The 24,354-nt window shown below is 38.8% G+C and overlaps 1 protein-coding gene across 4 annotated transcripts in view; it reads right to left on the reverse strand.

Moving 5' to 3' along the window:
- Positions 1–4,609: 4,609 nt before the first annotated feature.
- The window catches only part of TANK (TRAF family member associated NFKB activator), a 29,340-nt gene continuing 9,595 nt past the window's right edge, over positions 4,610–24,354 (reverse strand). For 2 of the 4 annotated variants that reach the window (XM_039699071.1, XM_039699098.1), the window contains exons 5-9: positions 17,742–17,921; positions 16,394–16,464; positions 14,174–14,292; positions 11,938–12,518; positions 5,439–7,664 (exon numbers count right to left, since the gene is read on the reverse strand). In XM_039699071.1, the coding sequence (XP_039555005.1) occupies positions 7,497–7,664; positions 11,938–12,518; positions 14,174–14,292; positions 16,394–16,464; positions 17,742–17,921 (1,119 nt within the window). In that variant the 3' untranslated portion in view covers positions 5,439–7,496. Of the gene's footprint in view, positions 4,737–5,438; positions 7,665–11,937; positions 12,519–14,173; positions 14,293–16,393; positions 16,465–17,741; positions 17,922–24,354 lie in introns of those variants that run through there. The other 2 variants (XM_039699088.1, XM_039699079.1) reach the window with 2 other exon arrangements.

Genomic DNA, 24,354 nt, shown 5'->3' on the forward strand with positions numbered 1-24,354 from the left:
TGTACACTCTGAACAGTACCATTCCAGCCAGCTAGTTCCTCTGGGCTGGTTCTGTACTGGCAGAGAACTTGCATAAAACTACAGTGATATTTTTTCCTGCTCACTTCACGTTCTGTACCTCCTCCTACAATTGCTGTAATCCCTTTAACCCCACAGAAACCTCCAACACTCTACTGTTGATAAATTGGTAGGTCGGATGGCCTTTCACCTGCTTGTCACCGCTGGAAAAGTGCTAATGGACATTTGTAGATAGGATTGTGACCTGACCAGAGGCTCAGTTTCTGCTGTGCAGGCATGGGCTTGTCACACAAAGCCTCTATTCCATACCCTGTCTGTCCGTATACTCTTTTGCATACACACTGACCCCAGGAATAGTTTCTGTGTTTTTTTCAGGTCAACTGTTATAAGCAGATGTTCTTATTAGAACATCTTATAGTCCATGAACTCAAGGACTTGTTTCATTCTGTTATCCTGTGTATGTGGAGTAACCCCTGTACAGGCTTGTGATAGTGAGAAGGGAAGTTGATCAACTAAAACCAAACAAACAATAACCCACAACAAACTACATCCCTCCCCAAAAAGAAAAAAAGCCCAAACCAAAAAATGAACCACAACCATTATTTGTCACTCCTTGCTGGCAGTCAATTATAAAGAAGAAACTTTGAAAGACTGCATGTCAGCAAGGACAGGAGGGGCAGCAGTGCAGATGCACTGCCTGGGTTCATCCATCATTACCTAGCAAATGAGCCGACTAGCTTGTGGGCAGGTACAGAAGCCCTGGCAGGCAAGCAAGAGAAGAGATTATTTTTGCACATCTTCTGTGAATCTCCAGGGAATTCAGTGGCGTTCCTTATCTCAAAAGCTTGTAATTAAGAGGATGGCATCTTTGGGCTAGAGAATTCCGGAGAAAATCATTTTCACAGTACCTAGAGGGCTCGATGTTGTGCTTGATGACAGATGGGAAACCTTTATGAAGGCTCCATAACCTCTTGCCCTCAGAGACTGTACTTTTGACACTGCAGAAATTGGGAGGATATAGATGTTTTTACTCGGGTGATCGTGTGGTGATTTTTTAAAACAACGAGTCATTTATTAAAGTATTTTAATGAACTATACAAACAGTGAAAACCTGGCAAAGCTTGTGTCATTGCTGAAAGCGAAAACATAACTATTAACTATAGAGTGTTTTTTGCTTATGGAGACTTTTCTGTTGCACGCAAATAAGATATAGGAAAAGACTAGCAGACAGAATTTCATGTTTCATCTTTTCAGAGCGTGACCTCAGGAGTGTCATGCCACTTCCATTAATCCTTTTCTCAACTTAAAGATCCCTGTGAATATGAATAAAGTTGTACTTTAAAAACGAAAGAAAGAGAGAAAGAGAAAACAAAACTCATTCACATTCCGAGTCTGCTTTCTGTCTCACACGTATTACATTTCACAAAACAGATAGAAACAATAGAGCTTATTAAGAAAAACTTGTTTTGAATGGCAAATTAAGCATAATGAAAATACACACGTTTTTACAAGTAGTTATTTTTTACACCAATTGAATATTTTAAACCTTTTAAACTATGTACTTGTCTCTGCAAAATGTTTTTCTTTTAGCTCATTTGCACCATATCACCCTGCTATATATTTTTATTTAAAATTTTAATTTGGTCAGTTCAGAAACCTGGATAAGCACAGTACCTTGTCTGCGGCCAGGCAGTAACCAATAGGGATGCCCTACCCTGGATATTTATGAGCAATATCAGTGCTGGTTTCTGGGCTGAACAGGCTGATGCATGGATTGCTCCACATTATGGCTTCTTAGGCAGGGAAAAACTTATTATAGCAGAGAAAATATCTTGGCATTCATTTTTGATCCAAATACCTTTTTAGTGCCGTGTAAATCATCAAAATAGATATAACAGTTTGTTTTCAACTTGAAAAATTATATGAAATGAAGAAACAATCCAAGAATCTTTTAATGAAAAGTAAACTTGACCTAATGAAAACTTATCTCTGCTTTTTATCCTTACGTACAAATGTATTGGTTTGGCACGACCTGGTTTTTGGTAGTAGGGGCCACAAACAAACCACAACTATAGTAAAAAAAAAAAAATACTGACAATATCAAACCAAGTTTTTATCTCCATCCTCCATATCTCTAAATTCAGAAGCACAAAAAAAAAGGGTGCAGAGTTTATCTCAAATTTTGCTTTATACTGTAAATGTCTTCCTAATATACACAAACTTATGCATCTAGTATATAAAATCTCTTAAAACATAAAGGACTCAAATATAGAGCATTAAGGTGGACTGCATTTTTCTATTTCTTAGGTATTACAGCGATCTGGGAATTTATTTTTACAGCCTGAGATGTCAGTATGCCACAGAAGCATGAAAATCTCACCATCTGTATGCTCATGGACAATCTCATCAAGTACACTCAACGACAGACTTAGAATAACAAAATTTAAACGCTATTACTACCGCCTAGCTGTACATGCACTCAAATCTACTTTAAATAGCATTCAACCTGAGTTACCATGCTGCTTACCTCAGGCCTAAACCAGTTTATTCCCTTTCAGTGTTTTCCTATTCCCATGAATCCTGCTGTAAACCAGACACATGCTATTTGAAATAACATTTGTTTAATTAAATGTGAGGTTACACACAGACTTACATCATTTAATTTGGCCAAGTGCTGATCCATAACCCAGTGAAGGTTCAGGAGTCGAGCAACGGCTTCACCTGGCAGTTTACCTAATGTGCTGGGCAATGTCCTTCTGGATACGTGTTTCTTGTCAGTGCCAGAAAGCAAGGATATGTTTTAGTTGGAACTCTGTTACAACAGACACTACATAGTTTAGATTAACTCCTTTCAGTAGTACAGCATCAATGTGTTATTGCCTTAACATAAAACATACAGATTATGTAAATCTGTAATAAATACTATTTTGAAGTGTATAGTAATCAAAAATCTTTCAGGGCAGGATGGAATGGAAACTGAGAAATATTGGAGAGTAAACATTCCAACGCTCATTCCTCTGCTTCTCCCTGGCACAGTGGAGCACTTACTGTAGCTGGGCTGTTAATGCTCCAGCCCCGGGGCTTGCCCTGGGAGTCTTGCAGAGCATGGACTTCCCGGGAAAGCTAGGGCCAAAGAGATCCCTCAGAAAGCATTTCTGCTGTCTCTGCAGACCCTGTTGCACTGTTTGTGGAAAGGAACGGTGGTTCCTGGTCTGAGAGAAGGCCAGACCTTTCAGTGCCTCCTCACAAGGCACACACTGTGTACACGCAGAGTCATTCAGGCTTGCAAGGCCAAGCAATCCGAGAGGCAAAAGGCAGCGGTGAAGAGAGGCCACTTGCTTACTGCATGTTTTAGCATTCCGGTCTCTAGTTCCCGTGCAGAGCTGAGAGGGCAATGGAGCCCCTGGAGTCCATCAGTAATTGGCACAGCTCTGCACTCCCCTCATCTCGGCGGCCTGGTCTGGGGTGCGGCAATAGATTGTCTCTCACTGGGCAACCTGCTGGCTGCCGGCTGTGGCCTGGCCTGCGGCGGGGCGGGCACGGCCGGGAGGTCAGCCCGCAGCGCCCGCGGCACTCGCACCAAGAGCTCCTCGCCTCTGCCCCTTGCGGGGAGCGCACTGACGGGCTACTGCCAGCCCGGGCGCCGAGGGCGAGGTCTGCAATCTACCACTGATAGCCAGCAGCCTGCTAGGTCCCCCGGTGCCGCCAGCCCCGCTGCGCGGCCCGCCGGAGCTCTCTCTGGGTTACCACCTATGCCGGGTGCGGTGCGGGCTGCTGCGGAGGGGCCGGGTAGCGTTGGGCTTGCCATGCGGCCAGCGAGAAGGAGGGATCGCGGCAGGCAGGCAGGCGGAGGGAAGGAAGGAAGGAGGCCGGGCTGATTAGCATGCAGCAGCGCTCGCAAGCCCGGCTCCATTGTTTTAACACCTCCCCTCTCCTCCGCGCCAATCTGTCACCGTTCAGCAGGCGAACGCTGCTGCCTCGAATGCTGCTCTTCTCAAATGAGACGGATAATTAGCTGCCCCGCACGAATGGCGCACTCTTCTCACCCCTGATTGCTATCACCTTCTTGCTCCTGGCAGTTTTGACACCTCGTAATCAGCCTGCTGCTTTTTCTCTTTTCTTTCCCTATTTCTGATTTTTTTCTCCCCCTTCCTTCTTTTTTTTTTTTTTTTATTTTTTTTCTTTTTTTTTTTTTCTTTTTTTTAATGCAATCCCAGTTGCCATTTGGATTGAGACTCCTCTGTTGAGTTAACCTTGTATGATTGCGGGGGAAAGGGGAATGTACCGTAGGGAGGGGAAGAAATCGCCTCCTCTGAGTCTCATCTGCTGAGAGAACCATGGGGTGGGGGTAGCAGCATCTCGGCTTGATCCTCCAGTGCTTTTGTTCGTAAGGGGTAACAGCCTCTCCTGAGCATCCTCTGAATTAATATTATCTCGGATGGGGAAGGATGTGTTGAGCGTGTTGTGTGTTGAGCGACTCCTCCGCTCAGTTAATGGAGAAAAGACTGCATTTCTCTTGTCTGGTTAGATATAGCCATACGGGGAAGGGATTTTAAAAGCAAGTTCACAAGGCCACGAAGCTCCCTCTTCCTCCCGGTAGGCAGAGGAAGGAAGGTAACTTCCTCAGCTTCTTAGGGCGAATTCACGTTTTCATGGGAGTCGGAAGAGAGATCTCATTGGAGTGCGAGATCGGAGAGGGAACTTCTTTCCTTCTGATTCTAGAGAAATAAGAAATCTCAGTTAATGCTCTGGTGATTTCTGCGAGATTTTTAAAAAACAGAGGACTCGTGGAATCTGTCATAGGAGCGTTTTCCTCTCCTCTAACAAGCACTGACAGTCTAATTACTGGAGCTACGAGCAGCTGTCGAGTTAGCCGGAGAGACAGAGGAGCTACATGTGTTCTACCCGGCCGCCGGCACCGAGCCCTCGCAGCAGGCTGAGGCAGCCGCCCCGCCGCAGTGTCCCTCAGAGAGCTCCCGATAGGAAACGGGAGCAGTTTGTTTCCCTGCGAGCGCTGCCTGTGAGCGCGGGGGGTTCGCGCGTCGCGCACCGTCAGCGCGGGGCGGGGTGACAAGGAACTCGTACGGGAGCCCTGAAACTGCTCCAGCCCCGGGGCTGCCCTGGCGAGGGCTCCGCTGGCCCTGGCAGAGCTGGAATTCGGTAGAACACCTTGGCACGAATTTGCGGCTCTTTCTGTCCTCTCAAGTTCCTTCCACCATATTTATGATTTTTAATGACATCCTACTTCCCATTTGGATTCAACCTCCTCTGCCGGGTTGAGCTTGTGTAGAAGAGGGAGGGAAGGGGAGGAATACTGAGCCTCCTCTGGTGAGTGTAATAAAGCAGATGTCCCTGCTGGCAGCAGCAGCCGCCTCCAGGAAAGCTGTATAAGGGGGGCCCGTTCAGGGACCGCGCTCGCCTCCCACTTCGAGTCGCTCACAACTGCTTAGCGTGAGATTTATTTATTTATTTATTTATTGTTTATATAAAAACTAAACTAGTGCTCCTCGCAGTGGTCTGATCGGCGAGCCTATCTGGATGCCCTCAGGCAGCAACAGTTTTACGCACGCAGGATTAAACAGCTTCCTAAAACGCAGCACTAGGCAGGAGCCCTCACAGTGGGAGATGGATGGGTTCTGCCGGTCGACGAGACTTTGGTCAACCGCGTTCCCCCACCTCCCGCCGCGCCCTGGCTGCGGCGGGCCCCAGGCTGCCTCCAGCAACAAAGAGCCTTGTCCCCGCGCGGGGAGCGGGCTGGGCACAGCGCTCCGGCTCTGCCAGCTCAAGGGCTCCTGGGGAACCGCATCCACGCGTGGGGGCGGGGGGGGAGGGAAACAGATGACTTTATTTTCTTCAAAGGTGATTCGCAGTTTGTGCCTCTCTTAATAACGCGAGCTTCTGAGCTCGAATTTCACGGCTGAGAGGACGAGTCGGTGCCGTGCGTCGGGCTGGCTGGAGATGCGCGAGTGCCCTTCTCTCCTCCCAAGGCTGGAACCTGTGCCTCTCCCGGGCACCACCCCCAGCCGTGCTCTCCGGGGAGGTGCTTCGCACTCCGCACGGCCGAACATCGCCTCTGCAGCGCTGCGCACCGGCACGGCTTAGAGCTCCGAAGAGTAACAAACTCTTCCTCCAGGTCATGGAGCAGACGTGCACTGTACAGTGCTGTTTATTACAGTACACTCTGCTGACAGCCCGTCACAACCATGACATGTTTAAAATAGAGAAAATAATTGCAGAAAAATCCACTTCTAAAAATTACGCAGGTGTTAATTCTTCCAGAAATTTGTCACCTGCAAACAAATCTTTAAAAAGAGAAGGTGTTGTGCTTTGCAGCTATGAAAATATTAATGCTAATTATCAATATCAGGGCTAAACTCTATATTCAGTTCAAATGCAAAAGGCAAGCACCCTTTATCATTAATTTAAAATACTTGGCAACAACCCTATTTTTAAATTTTATATTAGTAAATCCAGAAAATGTGCAAACTTTATCAGACTTCAATGTTTCAACTAAACACAGATTTTAATTGTATTGAGAAAGCCATTATATTCAGGTTAAAAAAAAATTCACAGAGATTTGGGTGATTAGGTTTTCTGCTTTCCTTTCTAGTCTGTATCAGACTTGGGCAATGCATCATAGCAGACCAGAAGGGAAGGCAAATAATCTTCGGTATTATTAATTTTGGGGAAATTTTAACCTTTTCTATCCTTCATATCAATATAACCTATTCCCTGAAAGCATTTTTAGTAATTATTAATGCTATAAAGGTACATGAACACAATAATTATTTTTTTTATAACATGTAACAGATATTAATAAAATCATTACTGTTCCATTTTGACAAAAGGGTCATTTATATGTTACTTTTGATTACTTGATTTAGTAAAAAACTCATCTGGGAAAGTCAACCATTCATTTATGTTTCTAGTGAACAAGCCTATCATAATTCTGGCACACCTGGATTCAGCTATTAATTGATAATTTTACAAGAATATGAATTAAGAGGTTCATTATTTGGAAATGATATAATAGAAATTAAAAGTGAGGGCCTATTTCTCTTCCTGTTTACTTCAGGGAGATCATAATCACATCACTGGATATTGTCAAAAAAAATCCAAGCATTACACCAAATTTTGCCAGCCAGATTAAGGCAATAATCCTGCAAGTCTACATTCATAAATACAGTCACAACTTCAGACCTGTTTAGGCAAATATTAATTGGGAAAAAAAAAGTATTTGACATCACTCTCAAAGTTAACAGTGAAGCATAATAAGCAGTAATGTGAATTACAGTACTGAGTGACTTAGTTTCATTTTGCCTTGTCAAAAGACAACTAAAAATGTGCTTATTTGACAAACAATTTCAGTCATGAGTTCTTGTTACAAGAAGTCTTAATTCTTAAACTCTTATCATATCTATTGAATAAAAAAAAAGTATAAATGTATGCAAAACAGTGAACCATTGAATTCTCATACATTAAGACTGTACTTTAAAGTGGGAATTGAGATGCCGAAGAAAATCTTCCTTAGATGTTAGAGATGGTGGGAAAACTTCTCGACAGAATTCACATATTCCACACTGATTCAGTTCAGAGTCTGCATGTGCTTGTGCCAGCAAATCATTGTCTTGAGGCTGCCAAATGGGCTAAAAGAAACAGAAAATTATTATTGCTGAGGTTTACATTATGCTGTAGTTTATATTTATACTAAAAAAAATACCTGCCTCTTTAAATTAGGATTCCTTTACACCTGCCTGGACAGAGACATTAACTAGAGAGTTCTCATTTAAGAAAAGCAAGATAGGACTTTGTTTTTTTTTTTTTTTTAAGTTCTATAAACACACTATCCTTGCAAATATTCAAAAATACCTTGGTATCTATTAACGATAAATATTGCTATGAACAGAAGTCTGTAATATCAGTCTGGTACATACTAAAGCTTGTCTTTAACTGCATTTCAGTACTTTACTGTAGAAATCATAGTATACAATAGCCATTTAGCCGAAATGAGAAAATACATTTTTACCTTAGAATAAAATGTTTCTTGTACAGAGTTAATATGATTCAGAGTTAATATGATTAATATTTTACTTCCACTCTTATTCACATATAACTTCTTTGCAGTTTAATTCCAAAATTACTACCATGTCAAGGCTTAAGGTACTTATTTGCTCTGGCTGCCTTTTAGTATAAATGTGTCACAAATAATCTTGTTTGGGATCCCTCCTGCCATGACAGTGTCAAACTCACTGGGACCATGTGAATATCTATCCATGCATTCAGGCAATTCTATAAACTGCAATGTATTTGGTTCGGCAGCTGCACTGCTTTAGGTCCCTGAGCTAGTTAGTTTCAAGCTAGCAAGTTTATTCAACATAGGAATTCAAGGCACTTAAGCTCAGAGTCTAAGTATACACTATACCAACAAGGAATCAAAAAGTCTTCTATCAGTTTTCGAAGTTAAAACTTAAGTTTCATAACTTTAGTATTAGCAACACAAGATCAAATAGTTACATTATATGGCCAGGACAACCAGGTTGTGAGTAAAACGAAAACCAAATGCATCCTGTTGTGAGTACGAAGTAGAAAGAATGGCAGCAAGCTGCTATGAGCTCTATGTGGGGATGGAGCTTAGAAGAGAGTGTGCCCTACAGGGTTTTTTTGGCTCAGTTTTTTCCTCTTGCTTCACTCATACATGGGAAGGAAGAATACGAAGTCATTTCTTTAGAAGTTTTAAATTTCTTGATCCTGATACCCAAGGTTTTTAATTTTCAACTCTTCTTTAAATTTCATCATGCCAAATAGAATCTATTGTTTATTTCTCCCACAGAAATCCCCTGTACAACTAAGCTGACTTTCACAGCGGTTAAACCTTCTGTTTAAACCACCCTGAACTTCTTGGGAGTCAATTTCCTGCCCATTCTGTATTTAAACAGTGTTTGGCTTATCACATAGCAATAGCAGACTTACTGTCTTTCATTATGGTCAGCAATCCATATAATTAAATTGACTAATTAGTAATTAAGTGCAATCACACCACTTTTTTCAGCTCAAAGAGTCTACTTATTGTATGTTGCTGGTGTAAATTGCATATTAAATCTATCTAGACACTGACACACTTAAACAAGTTAACACACTTAAACACACTACATAAATGTGTTTAGAATTATTTGTTTCTGATATGATGTAAAGCACCATTTGAAAAAAAGATAAAATAGTATTGTAAAAACTATTTGTCATCTTGGAAACATAAGAAGGGGAGGTACCTATCCAGCAACCCACACACGGAGGCACTTAACTTCCATTTCTTGAGTGCTAAGCTTGTGCTTTATATCCTTGCCAGAACAGGGATCTATTTAAGCAGACAATCCATTTCAAAAACATTAATACTGAGATTAATAGACTACTGAATTGCTTTTAAAATCATGAACATACTTAGAAGTATTTTTGGTGGAAACAACTCCCTCAAACTGCAAATACCAATAAACATGTGCATCTATATGAAAGTCTCAGCTAAATGTAGTCTGTAAAATCCTAGGTTCACTAATATCCATATTTATTTTAATCCACTGCTCTTTTCAGTCACGTTTTTTTTTTTAAAGTTACATTCTAAGAAAACAGTACTGAGTTTTTAGATTTAGTATCCACATAGAAGGAAAGAGCTAAATTTATTACACCAACTGAGAGCAGTTCCAAGAACTTGCTGTTGCCAAATCTATTGCATTTATGGGGTTTTCCATTTTATAAGTTAACATATGTAGTAAATACTTGAAAGTTTTATCTACACAAGGAAAAAAAAAGAGGTATACAATTCTCTCCTTTTTGGTTTTTCCTTCATTTTTGGAAGGGATGATAGAAGCTGTAAGCAGCATAACCACCCCCTAGAAAGGTGGTAAAAATACTAAGAACAAGTTTATACATAAATTTTGCTAAGGTTAACACAGTGAAAAGGGCATGTATACAAGTAACTTAAAAAATTACTCTTTTAATCTACATATATATTATCTGTGACCAAATCTTTAGCAAAATTTACAGTCAGAAAAATCCTCTAGAGCTGAGTCCAATTAATTGTGAAAAATGCTTAAAACCTAGTTTGAAAGCAGCTGAATAAAGGTGATGGATATTTAAATATACTGATATACACAGATGTACGTTTAATGGATTCTAATACTGGCTTGTATCAAACAAACTTCTGAATAAGAAATAACATTTTAATCAATGCAGTGCTATTGTAGATATGACTTTCAAATACTACGCTGTTCACCATTAGCTTTCTTTTTCTCTGCATGCTAGCATTAATACATTTTTCTCCACAAAACAGATCATTCACATTTTAAATGCTGGCTCCAAATTAATTTCTTTATTTTGCAGAAATACCAATGGTCAAAAGCTTACTGCTATTCAACCACTGTTCTGTACTTTTTAAGCTGCAAACTCCCCAATCAATTTATAACCATACACCAGCTGTTTCACTTGCTGTAATGTACAATGCAGGGTGCCATCTATTGAAAAATGAATACACAGACTAACTAGTAAAAGAACAGGCTGGAGAGGGAATACAAAAAAGGAGGATAGTAACAAGCAATGGAGTGAATTCTTTGCAGTTCCACAGGAATTCTACTAGCAGTAAAATAAATGTGGTAATTTGTTTAATTTAGTCACCACTTTAACTGGGGACCCAATGAAAAATACAATAAAAACTGTAATTAATAAGTTGGTAAAGAATTGAGATCTCTTACATTACAAATAGATATTTAAAATAACTTTTGAAAAAATCAAGCTTATAGCAGCAATCTTTCAATGCTTTAAAATTTTCACTCAAAAGGTGGTTTGCAATAGAAAATTAAACTAGACTGGGTAAATTTTAGGAGAAGAAAACATTAAAGCTATAATGGCCTACAACACTTTCTAAATGCTCGTTCTGCAGGTCATGCAGTGACCAAATGGAGAGGTAAAGCTCTTCTGCTGCATGTACCTTATCATTAGGAAAGAACATAAATTTCATCCATCTAAATGGTAAAAATAGGTGAATTCCACCCTCACAGAATTCCGAATTATCACTATTTGCTTGTTCTTTAAAATTTGTCCTTTCACAAGGTACCAGACAACCCACAGAAATAAAAAACCAAACAAACACAAAATCAGTCTATAAAGCTCCACAATTTTGCCATCTTTCATCTGAGATAGGATGTAACACAAAAGAAGCAAAGTATTCAGAGACATGAGTGTCCGAACATGCCAGTATATTTTACTGCATTACAGCTACTGGGCCTTGTTTTCAGAAGCTCTCATGGACTTCAGGCTGTAATTGAAATTTAAGCCCAAATTACATACATAAACCTAAAATAAAGTATTTTAGCAATCTTTCCTTCATTCAAAAAAATAATTATGTTTTTTTCCTACAATCTCAAAAATTTAAGCTTCTTAGAGCAGAGGAATAGGGTGTTGTTGATACCTCAGACTGAGACAAAAAGTAGCTTTTTTTCATAGTGGAAGTATTTATCTGTTTAGCTTTTTAATTGGTTCATTTTTCCAATTGTCTGCTGTACATGAAAAACAATTAAAACAAATGTGTGCCCTATACAGCTGAGATCAAGGGTAGAAAGAAAGCAATCTAGGGGGCAATTTAGGATTAATGACAGCTTTGAAATAGATATAGAAGCAATTAATATCTAGATGAAGTGAAATTTGTAAAAACATCCAGTGCTTATGTCTGCTTATATTCCTGATGTTTCACTGGAAAAGCATCTTGAACACATTCTGCAGTATTAGGAAGAAGAAATGACATGAGATATTGCCTTAAAAAAAGACTGATCAGCTTTCTTAGAGAATATATTAATCCAGTCTCAAAGATCTTTGCAAAAGGTGTGTCTGAATCATTGCCATTTTTTGAAATGTAGAATAGTTATAGAAAGATACCTGATGAGGACCTCTGACGGTTGTTCCAGCAGCTTCTAAAGAAAACATTACTTCAGGTACACCCTGGTTTGTGTGCTTAGGTACAAATGTGAAACCACTGTCTGTTGTTTTTAAACATGGTTTGTCACAGATATTTTCTATGGGCAGCTTTGCATGATCTGAGGGGTTTGTTTTGTCAACAGTAGTTAAACTTTGTAAAGCTGAGGTCATGAGATCAATGCCATGAGCTTCAAACGAGTTAGGTTCCAATTTACTGAGGTTAACAGCACGGTCTCTGTGCTCCAGGTTAAAATGATGATCTTGAAGCATGTTTTCAGATATAGCAGTACAAGGAATTGCTGGTTTTTCCTGAGTGCTCTGCAAGAAAGCAGAGTCATTGTCTGTAGGTGGAAACTTGACATTAAATTTAGAAAGTGATTCTACAGAGTTGTTGTCCTCATCTTGGCCCACTCCTCTTGGTGTGATAGATGTGATGCATGATGCACCTCTATTTATATCCTTTATAACCCGAGGCTTAAAAAGCTCTTCTGCTTGTTCATCAGTTTTATCTGTGCACTGTATCGGCATGGAAAACTGTATTTCTGTGAAGAAAGAATGAAGAAAATATTAAATAGTCCACTTAAATATAGTTATTAAAAATGTGGTGTTGGTGTACTTTTTTTGTCTTCCTTCCCTGTTTTTTAAACTTCTATTTTCTCTTTAAAATCAGATTGAGTTGTAGTTCTCTTTCACAAACATTAGTTCTGACACAAAATCTATCAGAACAGAAATAAAAGGAAATACTTCCAGTAATTATATTTCTCTTTGATTTATGGCTATAAACATTTTCATTTTATTGAAAATTATGTTGTCCCATACTCTTAACACATACTTGCATATTCACTGAAGTGTTCTGGCAGAAATAGAAGCTGGAACCCAAATCGCTTCACACAGTGCCAAGAACATGCTAGGCACCATGAGCACGATTTTAGAAGGTATTCAGGTACCCAACTCCCACTGGTTTCCAAATTAGTTAAATATTTAAACTGAATAGCTATTCAGAAATGGGACCCTGTTTTCCCTTTGTTTCAAAAATTCACCCTTCATTTTTGGCAATGTTTAATAAAAATGGTAATGGTTACTCCTAACCAGGTGAGAGAATAACTTCAGTAAAAACTGATTGTACAGCAGCCTTCTGACAGTGGAACATGGAAGTAACAAATCAAACTTTAAATCTGTATAGCTTTTGTCATGTATATCTTTACACACAGTTGATTTAAGCACTTCTTTTATTATCTATATGGCTTACATCATGTATGGCTTTTCACACAGTTGAGTTAGGCACTTTGTTGGGAATAAAAACCATTCTTGTAAAGTAAGTTGCCAAGCACACTTCTTCCAAAATTCCCACCCCCAAATAATGAAGTTATTAGAATACAATCAGACTACCACAATACAGTTCAGACAGGGCAATTTGAAGCAACGAGATATCTGTTAGCACTTCATGTAACAAAACTTCAGTAATGGATGACCTAAATTAAAATCAAGTGCTGAAATCAACATCTTTTGCTTCAGCTATGTGCATTTGGCAGGTGTTTATTGAAATCACTTAATAAGAGTCTGATCCTACTATTAAGAAAAGTTAGTAGAGAATACCCACAGTACCTTACATTGCATTAAAGGTAAGCATTAGCAGAACTGGACATTCAGGATTTCTTACAGTTTCAAAAAAAACAAGCCTTCCCTATGTCTTCAGGAAGTGTTGGATTAAGCTCTTGTACCATATAAGAAAACAATATTTAAAAGTCTGCACAAGGAAGTCTAGAAAATAAGTCCTCTGCCTCTCCTCAGTCCTGCAGTTTTGCTCTAACAGATATGGGGCTAGAGGCATTCATAGCAGACATCTTTTGAACTGACAGCTAAATTAAAAGCAAGCAAGTGCTGTCATTCACACAGTATGATGGGATATCACATGTAGTAAGTGCCTGCCTCTCACTCCAAGGGACAAAACAATTACAAGAGCCATTGATGTGATGACTGTCTTTTATAGCATGTGATTTGGAGCATTCGTCATAGAATGCCAAAACTGGCGGTGCGTTTTCTTGGTGAAATACTGAGCACCATGTGAACAGACTTGAAAAAGGCAGATGGTAAACAGTGGAAGTACTTCTATGTATGTGTAATTTGCAGTATTTTCAAATATAAAGCAAAGCTTTCAAACAGTTGAATCACAATAAGAGCTTAAGTATGATATTACCAGTTTCAGGTTCTGGCTTTATCTTAAATATACTCAGTTGGTCTGTTTGTTCTCTGGCTAGCATACATATTCGACGACACTCTTCTTTCATGTCCTGGAAAATAGTCTCCAGATTCTCTCTGGAAGATCAAAATCGTAAATTAAAGAGTCAACCAATTCAGCTTGTTGTGACCTTTAATCTAGTCACATCCACAAACCAGAGAAAAACAATAGTATAAGCTACTTTTCTTGGATATCTTGTTCCTCAACATATGTACACATATTTTTGTTCCCCTCAGTAAAAGCAAGCAGAAAAAGGAAAAGGAAATGTTGTCAAAGAGTTGCTTAGTCATATCATACACATATATTTTTGAACACAGGTACTGACCCTGCAAGGACCACCCCCAAAAATCCAGCCTTTCAGTTCTTTCAGTCTTTCAGGTATTTTGTAGATGAGTTTCCACCTCAGTTCTAGGGAAAATAAAATGCTGCCACTATGAACATTAATTGTTTGCTGTCGTTGCCAGTGCACTTGAGACTGCAGAAGAAGGAATACACAAGCATTTGTTACAGCTCTTTTCTTCTCTGTTTACCTGGCATTTTGGGGAGGAGTTTGTGAACTCATTCCCTCTGGTTTCATACAATATGATGTAACTTTTCTCTTTATTCTGAGACTTTTACTGTATTATATCTTTTTCATATGGGAATCTGATATTTAGTTACCTGCAGTGAGAATGGTAAAAATTGTTCATGCTGCTATGAGTTTATTTCCCCAAAGGCACTCTTATTTAGCTACTGATGCATCCATAAAATTCCACTGTGAAATTTTAATAAACTTGCTGAGTAATTTATATTTTTAAGCACAATATAATGGATTTTATAAATGAACTTCAAAGATGAAAAAGTGAAGTTGGATTTGTGTTCTTTGTTGCATCTTTTCATCAGAAGATCTCAAAAGGAATTTTTCTTTAATCCAGTGAATTGCTTTCTTTTTTATTGCTTATTCATACAGCAATCTAACTGTGTTCCTACTTCAGTTGTGTTTCTCTTTCTGATGACACAAATGTCTATTTGTATCTCGTCTATTTGAAAAAAAGATCTACAGAAGTAGTTAAAATTATTACTGTTAACACATTCTAATGATCTTCCAGATGTTTTAATAAATAAGAAATAAAAACAAATTAAAATTTCTATTCAGAAGTTTAAAATATAGCTATGATTAGATGAAGCAGTCTTCTAATTTGCTAGACATTTGTGATATTATAATCTTACTAGTCTAAGATTACCAGCAATCTTACCAGTCACATACCTCTTTCCAAGAAAACAGTAAAGTAAGGAAGCTATTTGAGAGCAGAGGGACAGAAGACAGGTAAAGGTTTTTAATTTTTAAAATATAAATTGAAAAGACAAGTCTTTCTCACATTACAGTCTTATTTCCTCTCTTTCTTATAATAAAAGAGTAGTGAGCCAGAGTAAAGATCCACATGGTTCACCTAGCCTATGTATGGGAGTGGTCAAAAGCAGATGCCTAGGCAAGAGAATAAGAAGAAAGCAAGAAATTGATACTTTCCCCTAATACTCCACTAACCTCACCTTAGAGAATCTTCTATTTGACCCCAGCAAAGTTGTTAAAAGTGGCATTACTGGCTACCCTATGAAAAATATAAACCTTTGTTCAATATTTTTCTGAAATCACTGGCAGAAGAGGAAATACACTGCTTTTGATGCCTTGGTCATAGCAGAGGCTTGCTGCCTCCAACTTACAGATAAACTTGGTTTCAAACTATCTCATTTGGGATGGATCAGGCCAAGAATTATTTCTTCATGCTGCCTATCAGAGTGCTTCCTGGCAGCACAGCAGGCTCCTGTGCTGCCATCAGTTAATCCATAATGGCTGTACATTCCTGTCCAGAAGTTAATGCAAGGCAGTGAATCCTTATCCAAACCCCAGCATTAACATCCACTGCCGTTTCCCAGAGTTCAACCTCCTGCTGAAGCCAGTGGATATCTTCCTCCCTCCCAGCTTAGCCCTCCATACTTGTAAAGCCCCAGCTATGAGTCCACATAGTTGTTGGCTCTATTATCTCCCTGCATTAGCTCTTTGACCTTTGATGCTGCCCCCTCCCGACTCCGTGCCCAGCCAGTTCTTACGGTACTGTGTAGAAAAGAGGGCAATAGCTGGCCTTACTTAATAGCAGAAAAGTCAAAAGCAGATTTGAAAAATGCTGCGAAAGTATTTACCTTTCAGGTGAAATACCAGAGATCCCTAGAGATAATTCAGGCTTATCTGGAACAACTTTCTTACTTTTCACCTTGAAGTAAAATATGAAAATATTGAGCACGTTAGCATATTAATTTTGCGCTTCACCTTGATAAGAATAAAAACGTCATGGGGTCCTTCACCTAGTCCTGTTGAAAGCTCTCAAAGCATTGTCAAAATTACAAAAGCAGTTTGTGTGAAATTGCTAGTTCCTTTTAGGTTAACTTATTAACTCAGTGTGGCATTTCTCTGCTCATACTCCCTTGAAAGGGAACTAGTTCTAAGAATATCGCTTGATTGTAATTAGTTTTCAGTCATGTATAAGGTAAGATTCTGTCTTTTGTATAAGCTTGTTACCCAGCTATTTTACCTCTTAAAAATCAATTTATTCACTGAAAATTTCAATGAACACATCGGAAGCTAATATGTCAGGCGTTCTAGCAGTTTTTAAAATAAGTTATTAACTTTGACTACCACCGTGTGGTTCACTCCAGTATTACATAGTTTTACATCTGCCAGGCATTAAGGGAAGTTTTCATAATAACCAGTCACTAAGCTGCAGTTCCACTAGAGCTGCATTACCAGATGGCCTGAGTAGTTCATATGTGCTCCAAGTCAGACACGAACTTGAGCACGCCTGCCAAATCAGCTGATTTCAAAGATGTGTAAGCTTAGAAATCTGTATAAGCTGATCCATTGCCTATAAACAGAGGCAGGTCTTACCTATAAGGCTGAAGTGCAGCTGCAGCCCCTGTAAATGCGTTTGAGCTGCCTTACACCCAGCAACACAGGATACAAGTCCTTGCCACAGTCAACTAAGCAATGCTTAGGAGGTCTAATAGCAACAAGTTCTGTGTTGCTGTGCTCTTATGTTTACCTGTGTTCACTTTAAATTACGTAGCTAATATGTAAATACATGGTTAGATTCACATCAATGACTGCACTCTAGCTATCCCACAAGGACAGAATAGCACCCTGGATGCTATTCTGTAACAAAAATAGGGTGACATAAAAATGAAAAAATCAAGTCAGTTTTGGTGAAAACTTCCAACTGAAAATTATAAACCAGAAATGCTAATCTGGAATTTTGACAAATATGAAAATTTTCAATACATACCATAAAATAGTTAACATACCAACTAACCAGTAAGTATTTAATGGTGTTCCCTATGTGCTTTGTATAATTCAACAATTTCCTAGTATGATGACATTTAAAATAAATTTATCAGAATAATTAGTATGAATTCCAAACATTTCATGTTTGAAAGAAGTAATAATTTACAAATGTTTGTCTTTTTTATTTTATCTCTACTTGGTTTCTTATCTTACCTCCCTTTTATATGTTGGCGTCTGTATACCCTTTTGTGCTTCATTTAATTCTTGCAATTTGCTTTCCAGATTTCTTATTTTATCATCTTGATTGGAAATAATAGATAAAAGCTTCCTTTCCTTTTGATTGCTTTTGTCCTCAAGTTGCTTCAATTTCATGCTCTCACTGTCTAACTGTTCCTAAAAAATAATTTTAGAAACACCAGTACAATTAATAAATTTGAGGCTTGTGGAATATCACTCTTCAGCAGTCTATAATAAGCTAAATGTAGGTTTTGCATCATAAGTAAGGGTCAGTCTTGTTTATTACATTAATAATTTTCAATTGATAGTGAAGATCTTCTTCTACCACTACACATAGCTGTAATTCATCATAGGTGATTACTCAAAACAACTGTATCTTTCTCAAAGTCATATTAGTGTTTATACAAAATAAAGACACTTTCTTGGTTCACTTACGATATAATTTACATCAACATTTTATGTATAATATTTTGCATATATGATACATAAAATAGTATTTAATTAATTTTAATCTTATACCATTTTGACCATGGTGATAATTCCGCAAATTGAGCAAATCCAAGAACACAATCCACACAATCACAGAATCCTAGAATATCTCCAAATAGAAGGGACCCATAAGGATCATTGAGTCCAACTCCCTGCTCTTTGCAGGACTACCTGAACCTAAACCACAGAGCTAAGAGCATTGTCCAGACACTTCGAATTCTGAGAGGCTCCTGTAGGGCTGCTCTCCAGCCTCTCATCTTCCAATCTTTATATATAACCAGGATTGTATTGCAAATATTTCAGTCCTATAAAGATTTGTGGAATAAACAGCCCTGGCTGCTCTCACTTTGATGATCCATCTAGTAATTCATGGAACTTTTAACTATGTGGGATTTTTGTGGGATAAAGAAGAAAATAACAAACCATTTTAATATGCTCAAAGATAGTAGCTGCAAAATGTTCAAGAAACAACTAACAGTTAAAAACTGCTACTATGAAAACCTTATGGTTGTTAGTTTATGAAATCTAGGGAACTGTATCAAGTGTCACAGAAAGTGTTCCCAAGCCCCATGATTGTCTCTGCAAGAGAATTAAGCCCAAAGGGTTAACTCAAAGAAGAATGTAAGTGAATATAGTCTGTAGACAGGTAGGGTAAACTGAAGAGGAAAGGAGCAATTAAGTGCTTTTCCAAGATCTTTTGTTTTATTTACAAATGGAATTTACATAGGGTGAGGTTGTGCATTTGGAGATCAGGTGTCTAGGGGCTACCCTACCCTCCTAGACAAAGACAGCCATGCAGGGATAGGTCCAGAGCTGGTTTACCAAGACACCAGCTGGCTAAGCAGGGATGTGTGTACATGCAGCTGACACAACTGTTTAGCCTCAAAAAGTTATACCAGCTGACAAAAAAGAAAAACCTGCAGAAAAATCACTTTGAAGGCCTTGGTTTATAGTCTCAATTGCAACTTTGAATAGCAAATCTACAACAAGAGCTTCAATGCAACTCCAGACTTGGGTGACATCTTAAAGATCCAGATTAAGCCACTTCTGCTCAGTGACTTCAAAACATTGTCTAAAAATGGCATGTTTCAATCCCAGCAAAACTCTTTAATCCTAACTCTACTATGATTTTCTGACAAGTCAAATTCAATTTTCCATTTAAATAAAAGGTAAAGGGATACAGCTTCTCCTGTGTTTTCCTTCATCATTGTTTGCTGGAAATCCAAACACCTAGGAAAAAGCTTTCATCAAAGATAGCACTTGCCCTTGAGGAACAATTGCATCTTAAGGACAGTATAATAACTCACTGAGCCTGTGATACAGCATAATTTATCTCTTAGAGACTATTACAGCTCCAATTCACATGTGGGCTTTCAAAGGCTCTCAGATAACTGGAGACCCTGCAGTAGTGGCCAGTAGTTGTCCTCCATTTCTTCTACATCTGCAGGAAGTGAGGACACAATTTAAGCAAGCAGGGGAAAAAGCCACATGAGAAGAGCCATGCAACTTGTTACAGTGAAGATGTATCAGTACATGCTGATGGAAATCATCATTCCTGTGCACCATAAAGATACCAGGAAAAACACTGGAAAAACATTTACACCTTTAGGGAACTTTCAATAATACAGCTCTTCATAGCCTGATGTTCTTAAGAGTTTCCAATACTGTGCCTGGCAGTTTGCAATGATGTGGTAACCCTTCTAAACTGGCTGAAGATTACAAAGCTAATGCTTGATAAACTTCACAAACTTTATAAATTTCATAAATATGTCACACAGGTCATACCTGCTCAGTTAAGTAGTTGGCCACACAATGGATCTTTTAAGCATGCTGGTATTAGCTGTCAGCAAAGTGGTCACGTATGTATTATGAACAGACCAGTATCTTTTCTTTTGCAGAAGCTTTATAGGATCAGAGGATAACCAAAACTGGAAGGGACTTCCAGGAGTCTCTAGCTTCTAATTAAATCAGGGTCAGTTACAATATCTGATCAGGTTACTCAGTTTAGCCTTGAATTTCCCAAGGATGAAGACTGCACTTTTCCCATGCTTGGCTGTCCTCATGGTGAAATGTTTTACCCTATGTTCAGTCTGAACCTTTCCTGTTTCATCTTCCCATTGTCTTTTATACTCCTGCCTTAAGTTTTAGCTTTCATATTTTCCAGATTCTGCACTGCATGAGTAACTCTGAACTTCATATAAAATGTTAGCAAGTTCTCTTCACAGTTTTGTTAGACAAAACAATCCTTTTCCAGCTTGAGAACCAAGGACACCATTGCAGCTTCAGGCCCAAAAAGTGTAAACAATGGCGAACTGAGGAGAGCAATCTGGGAGGATAGGACTTCATAACCTGAAGCTGTAATTGGACAATTAACCCAAATATGTAAAAGTGGGAAAACTCATGGCGAGGGTCCATCTTGGGTGGAGCCACGGCCGGGCTCTTGTATTAGCTGCCCTGAAGCCACCTTTTCTCCAGGCTGGACAGGAGCAGATTTTACACCTTCTCATGGGATATGTACTCTAGCCTCCAGTTAGCTCAGTGGGCTTCTGCTGAACTCACAGTAGTTTGTGAATGTTTTTCCTGTACTGGAGGTCCCTAAGCCAAATGTATTATTCCAGATGTTGTCCAGTGAATGCTGAATAGAGGGAGACAGTCACTTCCCTGGCTGTGCTAGCTGTGCTCCTGTTAATACAACACAGGGAGCTGTTGCCCTTCTTTTCTGTCAGGACACGCTGCTGGCTCATGCTCAGCTTGCTGTCTAACAAGATCCCAGCTCTTTTCCAGCAGAGCTGCTCCGCAGCCAGTCAGCCCCCAGACTGTACTGCAGCAAAGGCAGGACCCTTTATTTTTCCCTGAAGTGTGCTATAATGGCCTGTTTCAGTGGCTTCCTAAAACAAATAAATGGTCAGGTAGTTTCAAGGAAAAACACAATTTAACTGATGAACTAGAAGTGGTCTCAGGGAATATTAACTGTGACTTTTAAAAGCTTCCCCACAAACCCTTTTCTGTTATTGGGTAGAGAGAGATTAAACAGATGAAGCAATAGGAGAAAAGGCTATCAATACCAGAATTTCTTATATCTTATATTAGGGTCTAATCCTACTGCATACATTGTACCAGCAGCAAAGAACAGCTAAATGCACAATATTATCAGCCAGCAAAAAAAAATCAAGTACAGCTTTCTTTGCATTAAAGATAGGAAACAAAGTGACACCAGCAAAGCTGGTATGGACTGGAATGTGGAAATCCACAAGACTGCTGCAGTAGCTGCTCTTACGTCCTGCACAAAAAAGCTAAACATTTATTGCAGGACAAAGAGTTTTGTATAACATTTGTATCATTCATTCCTGATACACCATTTCTTCCTCCTTTTCATAGCACAAGACACTCTTGACAAACAAATTCCAGACAGTGTTTAATACTGAGGTTCTTGAACCAGCAAAATGGGATCGTAAGCATGGGATCGTAAACTCAACAGGAGCTGACTTTAGCTTCATGTCTTACTGAATTCACAAGGATTCTGATGTCTGACTGTACTAAAAAGTAGAAGCTTGAATTGTCTCATCTCTAAGGTGTTTAGTTTGCTGCACAGCTTTGGCTCTGAGACAGTGGCTGGATCCCAGGTCTTTCTACTTAATAAAGTTTAGCCAGGGTCTCAAAACTAGGCAGCAATACAGGCACCTTTGGTCTTCTCAAGCAGAGGGCTGAAAAATTCTGGTAATGTTGTATATAGCTGGGTACTGACCACCAAGTCAATCTGGCCTGCTCACTTCTTTCAGTGGAGACAAATGTGAAGCATTTTATGACACACAGGCAACAGACTTTGATAACAGCATATAAAATACACATGTATGGCCACCTACTAGAAAACAAAGAAAATATAGTTCCTCCCTCATTTTAAACCTCCAAAATTCAAGCTCTAATCATGCACCTATTCCAATCAATTCAGGATTTCTATTAACTTTACTGCAGGACAGAATACAATCCCTGAAAAATCCCCCTGGACTTTGCAAATGGCAGTTTCAAAAGGTTACAATAAACCCAAGCATCTTATGCCATGGGAGAGACTCTGAATTTCAAGGACAGCATAGAGAACAATGGCTGTAGGAATAACTTCTCTGGTTTAGAGCAGATTGTGGATAGAATATGATTAGAAAAATACAGGCTTTCAAATAGAATATTCAAACTTCCAAATTTCAATACCTGAAAACGCCAATACTTTATTGAATTACGTACAAGAAAACTATACTAGGTCAGTGACAGGATGGTGGATTTTCGGTTTAAGAGATGTCAAAATATGACATCTGGGGGAAAAAAGTACAAGAAAACAGGAGACATTCATGATATATCTGTTAATAAAATCCCAGATCTTCTTAGTAATAGTTTCCATCTATTTATTAACTCTCAACAGATGTCTCTTCCACGGAGTTGTCCAATTTTCCCTTGAAGCATGAACTCCACTGGCTTACTGTGTTTTTTTTTTTAATTCAATAAAATAACTTGGGTAGAGACATTGCTGTATATCTTCCCTCGTAGCCATGAATTGCATGGCCAAGACACAGCCAGAGCTAGTAGAAGTGTGTGTGCCTCTGCTGTGCTGTCTGGACATTTTTGTATCACTCTTGCCAGATCAGTGCAAGTTTACTAGACACAATACCAAACATTAGGGTCCTCCTTGCATTGGAAGGATGGTGCAAATATATCCATGTGCCTCTGCAGAAAGCACTCTTTGTCCAGTCAAATATACTTTCTCAAGCTCCATGCTTTTCCCCAGTAACAGGAACAGAGAATAGGCTGGGTCAACCCAACTTTACACAGGTTTAAATCTCTACACATTCCCTCTAAAAAGACCTTATTTGAATAGCAATGTGCCTGGGTTTAAATGCACCACCATGCAGACAGACTTATATAGTTCATTCTGCATGGAGGTATTTCAGAAATATTTCTGTTCGTGGAATAGAAGAAGCCAAATCCCAATGAAACACCTGTTGCTGAGAGTTAACTGCAGAAATGGGCTACACAAAACAAATAGGCAGATAAAGAAAATAACCTACATTCCATTAGGAAAATAGCTCCAGAAAGAATGATTCCAGCTTCTCACGCGCTGCCTATAATCTCCTCTAGAGATCACATTATTTCAGTGTTTCCCCATAAGATGAGCAGGTAACACAGTGTTACCCCATTCCTAACTCATTATATGACCAAGTTGCTTAAAACTATTGCTCTTCAGTAAGCATTCAGAAAGAAGACCATGAAATACTAGACTTGGTCAGATCTTCATGTGCAACCATAAGATATAATTTTTATCCAGCTCAAGACAGCAAACTGCAAAAATATGCAAAGATGTTCCATCAAAGAATTAACCATTCAGATGTGTTTTAATCCAAGTAAGTGCAAAGATTAGGAAAGAAATGACATCTTATAATCACAGATTCTGGTGTAGAAAAATTATATAAAGACTTTAAATAGAAAAGAAGTGTATATAAATATTTGCTGACAGTATGTTTAAAGTGTTTGCAAAGGCTTAGACTCTTATATCCTTAGATATAAGGAATCTTAAAAGATTCCTTCAGGATAACTAAGCAAGCACCAGTAATCCAATGAAATTACTTTTGGATCTAATGGAATTACATTTCTGATAAAAAATGTGTTTCTGTGAATTTATCACAGCTAATTTGTTTGTAGCTTAGGAAATAAATCCTGAAATTGATTCTTTTTAATTCTAATGCCTGATTTCTCACAAGGGCCTTTTTACAACCCTTACGAAGTCTCTGCTATAGAGCTATGGAGATTCACATTCTGAAATAAGAGACTTTATTTTACAACAACTTCCAAAAACCACAGTGAGATGATTTACAACAAGAACAATGCAACATTGTGCATTTCTGTCACTGTCTTTTCTCAATATGTAAAATCCATTCAAGGCATTTCCAAGCTATTCTGGGCTATTACTTTATTCTCATTCCTGTTACACTCAACAGGCTGTAGTGACAATCTTAATGTTACTTCAATGAGGAGAGGCAGAAGACACATCATCTTAACACTGGCTATTTACAAAACCCAAACAAATCAGCATCTCTGGAGCAATGGATCATTCACT

Source organism: Passer montanus, unplaced genomic scaffold, assembly GCF_014805655.1.
Source record: "Passer montanus isolate IOZ18808 unplaced genomic scaffold, ASM1480565v1 scaffold1, whole genome shotgun sequence".
NCBI classification, from domain to species: domain Eukaryota; kingdom Metazoa; phylum Chordata; class Aves; order Passeriformes; family Passeridae; genus Passer; species Passer montanus.